General features: G+C 56.2%; 1 protein-coding gene across 1 annotated transcript in view; it reads right to left on the bottom strand.

Annotated features, from left to right (window-relative positions):
* Positions 1 to 6255, bottom strand: part of UPB1 (ureidopropionase, beta) — a 23140-nt gene that overhangs the window by 8259 nt on the left and 8626 nt on the right. The window contains exons 4-5 of the mRNA XM_006768743.2: positions 3399 to 3493; positions 1024 to 1185 (exon numbers count right to left, since the gene is read on the bottom strand). Of these exons, the coding sequence (XP_006768806.1) occupies positions 1024 to 1185; positions 3399 to 3493 (257 nt within the window). The remainder of the gene's footprint in view (positions 1 to 1023; positions 1186 to 3398; positions 3494 to 6255) is intronic.

Raw genomic sequence — 6255 nt, 5'->3', positions numbered from 1 at the left:
ACGCTGTGGGGGGCAGAGGGTGGGCTGGGGCCCTAAGCCGACCTCTCCGGAGCATTTCGCTCCCTCCCATTCGTTCCACACGCAGCAGGGGCAGCGGCTGGGGTGTGCCCGCGGGCGGACGCCGACGCAGATCCTGGGGCGTGGAGGCAAGCCTTTCCTATCTCCAGAGCTAACGATTAATCCAGGGTAAACAGGCGAGGGCACATCTTCCTGCCCCGTCCAGCTGTCACTGGGCAACTCTGTGCCCCCCCCGCCCCCCTCCACCCCGGGACCTCGCTGGCTCTGCGGATCCTTCGTCCTCGGTGTGACCAGCCGAGAGCGGCTGGGCCCCCACAGTCAGGGAGGGTCCTGGTGGACTGGGGCCGCCGCAGCCGGAACAGCTGCTCAGACTTCAGATCTTGGGTTCTAGTTGGAGTTCATGTCCCTCCTTCGTAGGTCCACCCTCTCCATCCTACCAACCCACAGATTAGCATTAACCAATCAAAACAGCTCCCGTGACTGAGCCCCTGATCGCAGGCACGAGGCCCCGCCTGACACGTGTGCAGAGACGCACACATCCGCCCACTGTCACCAGCGTGTGGCAGTGGCTCACTCCGTTCCCACATGAGCACCCACAAGAACCCCGCCCTCCACACAAGGATAGAGCGTGAAAGGCAGGGAGCTCACAGCCTACAAGCGGCCGCCGGGATTGGTTCCCATTTGTGCATGATTGGTTGTGGTTTAATTCACCTACTACTTACTTCAAAGGAGAATTTCAGGAACCACATCAGGTGATATTAAAAAGAATAAAAAGCCTCTGTGCTAAAGGTGTTTTGGGCTCTCCCACGGGTCCCCTAACCCCTGAATCCAATGCACTCATGCAATGCAGGGCTACATGGGGAGGCCCCCGAGCCCTGCAGCCCCACTGTGCGCTAGCATCACATGATGTGACACCACCTGGCACAGAACTTCCGGACAGAAAGACCCCCTGAGCTGGACGAGGGTGAGCGAGCACGCTGGGCTGGCCGTGGGAGGGCGGCTCACCTCGTTGAAGTCGCCCACTCTGGGGATGTGGTTCTTCCTGGTCTTGCCCAGGACGGCGCCGGAGTTGGAGATGACGACGGCCGTGTTCCATAGCACGTCCCCATGCGCTCCGTCCCGCTCCAGGATCGGGGAGACCACCACCATGTTGTGCTTCTTCGCCAGCTGGGAAAGGGAGAGACGGGGCCCAGTCCGACCTTCCAATCCACGGCCGTGGGTTCCTACTGAATGATTCAGCGCTTCTTCCAGATAACGGGCCTCGGTTCAGAGCCCGCACCTGGCGTTGGGAGGACGGAAGCTCAGGGGCACGGGTGCGACTGCTGTCCTGGTGCACTGCTGGGGGGGATGTGAAATGGTGTGCCCTGTGCAAACAGCATGGCGGTTCCTCAAACATTAAAAACATGGAATTACCACAGGATCCAGCAATTCCGCTTCTGGGTGGAGCCCCAGAACATGGAAAGTAGAGCCTCGAAAAGCTATTCGCATCCCACAGTTCACAGCAACACTATTCACCACAGCCAAAGGGTGGAGGCAGCCCCAGTGCCCACCTGTGGGTGAAGGGTATGGCCACACCATGGAGAACTATCCAGTCTTAAAAAGGAAGGGGATTCTGACCGACGCTACAACATGGGTGAACCCCGAGGACATCACGCCAAGTGAAATAAGCCAGTTGCGAGAGGACAGACATGCACTGTGCGAGTCCACGTCTGTGCAGTGTCTACAGTAGTCAGACTCGGAAGCAGAAAGTGAAACCGCCGCTACCAGTGGCTGCGGGTGGAGGGGAGGTGTTTAACGGGAACCGAGTTTCAGATTGACGAGATGGGAAAGTTCTGGAGATTTATTCACAGCACGAAGAGTGTATATGTTGAGGTGGACAGTTAGAATTAAGATGGTAAATTCCATGTTATGTGTTTTTAATACAATAAAAAGTAAAGGAATAATCATCTTACTTTGTATAGATATTCATAGAAAGGCTCTCTGATACTGAATTCCTTTGTCTCAAATAAGAACATCATCAGGACCTGATGACCGGTGGGATGAACAGCCCCAGCCAATCATTTGTCTTCAACTCTAACTAGCCAATCATTTATCTTCAACTCTAACTAGCCAATCATTTATCTTCAACTCTAACTAGCCAATCATTTGTCTTCGACTCTAACTAGCCTGCCATTACCTCTGGCCTTAAAGACAGGAGGGAGGGAAGGCACAGGGGTGGAAGGCGAAGCTATGAGCCATATAGCGGTGGCGGTGCGTCCCCAGGCCCCTCTCCATGCAGACGGGTGTCCCTTGGTGCCATTTCTCGTCCCCACTCTCCCTTTCCTCTTCCTCCAGCCCTGGTGCAGCGTGCCAGCTGCAGCCGCCTCCTAAGCGGCCCCCCCCTTTTCCCCCCCTCTTTCCTCCCACAGCACAGAATCAACCGCTTGGTGACTGAGAGATTGCCCCGCCCCCCGGCCCAATAGCCTCAGAACACTGGTGTTTGGAATCACAACGAGGTATTGACAGATTCACCATGATTTCAGTTCTGCTTGGAAAACCCACCAAGACACGTAGACACTCTGGGACGGGATGTGGAGGAAGGAAAGGAGTTCTTTTCCGTTGAGAATGAGAGGCATTTGGCCTCTCCTGTGGGGGTGAGCTCCTATCTGTAACCTCTGCACCGTAAGGGCGCCTGGGGTGGCAGTTTCACGAAGATCGCATTCCCAGAGCATAAAACCCGTGCCCCTCGGTGGTCTTCAGTGCACGCTCAGAGCTGTGCGGCCGCCACCACAATCTAATGGTGGCGCATTCTCACGACCTCAAGTGGGAACCCCAGACCCAGTAGCAGTCGCTCTCCACCCCGTCGCTGTCCAGCCCCGGGCAACCACTAATCTGCTTTCTGCCTCCGTGATTGGCTTATTCTGGACATTTCATATAAATGAGACCCTACACCACGTCTTATGAGGTTTTAATCAAGAAAAATGAAGGCCAGTTTCTACAGGGAGGAAGACGGGGCACGCGGAGGGGCTTACATAACCCAGGCGGACAGCAGGCGGACGAGCGGAGTGCTGGACAAGGGTCCACTTTGTCCCTGGCCCCCGCGTGCCAGGTGCCGCTACAGAGCCTGCCACGGGGTCACCCAGGCCACCCCCCGCCCCCGGCTGAAGCTCCCTGACCTGAAAAAGCCATCAGGGGCTCTCCTGGCTCCGAAACGCCATGATTTTAAGGGAAAGTACCACTTTTACCCAAGGACAGTAAGTAGCCTTATCTCATCTGAGCTGGCAAAACAAGCAGCAGGCAGGTGCCTTCCCCTGGCGAGGGCCACGCCCAGCAGCCGTGGCCTCGCTCGGCGCCCTGCACGTGTCTGGCAGCTGATGCCAGGGCAGCAGGTGATGTCCTACCTTCTGGCAGAATCTGGTGGTGGGCCCGTCTTCGGCTGACTCGGCAAACTCTGTCCACGGGAGCTTCTCTCTCGTGCAAAACGCGAAGGGCATGGCTGTGAGAGGAAAGGTCGGCATCACACCCCGCGCTCAGGGCCTCTGCGGGGCTCTGTGGCCTGGCAGCAGGGGCTCCCCACAAGAGCACGCGGCCTTGAGTGCCTCGGGCTGGCTTCCAAGTCTCCCTGCGCCCCCCTCCAACCCCACCCCCCCGCTATGGACAAAGGACAGACCCTAAACTTTCGGGCTTCATAGCAAAACGAGGCGAGGCAGATGCCTCACCAACAATCGCAGCACAGACCTGAATAGACATCTACCCTCCCGTGTCCCAGCAGCATTAGTCACAGGAGCGGAGAGAGGGGAGCCGCTCAAAGGCCCACAGATGGAGGGACACTAGCTGCACTGGTTAATGATGCGGATTTCTTCCAATCGATGGAGTTACACGTATGCTGCATGTGTCCTCTAGGCCGTCTGGTTCGTACCCTTTGCCCACTGAGTCGTCTGTCTGTCTGTCTTTCTTTTCTTGGACAGTTAAATTCTTTGTTTGGACCAATTCCATCCGCCCTGCAGATCTGCCCCCTCCTGATAACCGAGTTCATGTCTCTCAGGGAGATGAGCCCAGCAGGCCTTCCCAACGCCTGCCGTCTGGCGCCCTGTCGGGAGGGGTATGGGTAACTGTGTGATGTGACTGGTCACACTGATTTAACTGGTTGCAACCTGTTGGGGGTGATCATCGTTGTCAACCTTCCCGGAACACAGGCCACGTGCCCAGTACAGTGCCACGCCCAGTCATAGCCAGCCTGTTCCCAGACACCCCTGTGAAGCAGACCTGACCCTCCTCACCCCACGGAGAAGGGAGAGAATCATTAGCATCCCCATTCCTTCCAGGCCCGGGAAGCCTGGGATGAAGATGGTGTCGAGGGCAAAGAGGTCACCAGCGGCACCGCCACCTTCTCAGCAGCCAGGGGTGGTGGCCAGGGAGGTGCTAAGTGGGCGCCAGGCTCTGCCAGCAGCAGCCCGGTGGGGCCTTGGCAGCAGGCTCAAGACTCCCCAGGCTCCCCCTCAGCGAAGAGAGAGGAACTGTGTGGAGGAAGCCAACAGACGAGCTGTTGACAGCAAGCCCCGTCCTTAATGAGCGTTCCTTCTCGGCTTTCAGAGCATTAGGGGCGACTCGGTGCCCCCAGAGAATAGCACCTCCCTTCCCGTTTCATTTCAGATGGAGGCACACTCCCAATCCCTCCGTCTCCACTCTTCCCATTTTAATGGCTTCGTTTCCTGTTTACACAACCACTGCCATGTAAACAAACTTTCAAAAGAAGGATGTGGGACGGAGGAGGGGGAGGCTGGCTGGAGGGGAAGGGGGTTCCCCATTCACTGAACCAACACTCCCTGAGTCAGGCTGTGAGCCTAGAGCTGGCCCTGCCGGCTGGAGCTGCCTCCTAGACAGAGCAGCTGAAGGGTAACCCGGTGCGGCTGCCATGATGCCACCGAATGCCCCGTTCTGTGTCGGGGTGTCCCCAGGGCCCCTCGAGGAGGAGGTGCCTGTGCGAGGCCGTGATGGACGAGTGGGAGTTTTCCAGATCCAGCAGAGGGGAGAAAGTTGGTTAAACCACCCATAACTATTTTTTTAGTGTCTGTCATATACCGGGGATTGTTCGAGCCACTGAAGAAAAACACGGGGTGGGGGAATGAGTAAACAACACGTGGGCTATCGTACCATGAAACAAACAAGCGACACCCAGACTGGTCTCGCGGGGCTTGCAGTCTAAGTGAAGAGCCAGGAACATCGGAAGTGACATGCAACCAGAAATGTGAAAAACTTGAGAGAGACGCCTGGGTCCAGATGGCAGACTGGACTCGTACCATGATTCTTTCCTGACACCCCACCTGCAGGTCAGTACAGGGATTTTTATGTGAAGGGAGAAACCGCCCCGGATGGGCACTGGGAGAGAGTCAACAGCCAAAACACAGGAGGCTGGAGAGGACATCTTGGGGGACTGAGAAAACAGAGTCCCTCCGGCCGTGGAGGAGCCCAGCAGGCACCCTACCCTTCACCACGGGCCCCTCGAAAGCTCAGGAGCCAGAGGCGGCGCGTAGCTCTGAAGGTCGGGACGCAGGAAGGGGTGACAAACAGGAAGGATCGGTGGAAAGTCTGTTTAAGCAGCAGTTGGAGGCCCAGATCCTTCCTCTACTAGAAGAGGCTGGGATGCGCCCCGCCCGCCCCTGCACAAGGCCACGGGCTCATTCTCCAGAGAGAGAGATAGGCAGAGGGTCTCAGGCCCTGGGAGACCAGGAAGAGAACAGCATAGTGTCCAAAGCAGGGGGAGTAAGTAAACATCAGTTCTGGACCCCTGTTCTCCTTCTCTCCTTGGCAGGAGATCAGAGGGATCCTCTCCGAGCATCTGACCGGTCTGCAGAGAATGACCTGGAGACTGTGCCGTGGGGGATTGCATAACCAACAGCGAAACTGGGTCATCCTACCATGGAGCTCGGTGAAGAAACCCGTCCTACAGACTCAGAGACTGCATTCAGCTCGTTCAACCCCAAGTCTTAAAATAGAGTCCATCAGGGGCGAAAAGACCAAAAGGAGTAGGAAAGGACTATGTAGGAAGAAAAAAAAGTACTATTTAATATCTTCAGAGATAAGAGAAGATAGTGCAATTATAAAATAAAAACAGGATGTGATAAAAAAAGGAACTTTTAGACCAAAAGAACTCTGATAAGGTCAAAATATGAGAGAGCAGAAACCAAAGACTAAATAGCAGGCTGAATGCCAAATTAGATAAAATCTACCAGAGAATTGGGGGGGGGGGGGGGGGGG

Source organism: Myotis davidii, unplaced genomic scaffold (genome assembly GCF_000327345.1).
Source record: "Myotis davidii unplaced genomic scaffold, ASM32734v1 scaffold43, whole genome shotgun sequence".
Lineage (NCBI taxonomy): Eukaryota > Metazoa > Chordata > Mammalia > Chiroptera > Vespertilionidae > Myotis > Myotis davidii.
The sequence above is the reverse complement of the archived record's forward strand: the minus strand, read 5'-3'. Positions and strand labels throughout refer to the sequence as shown.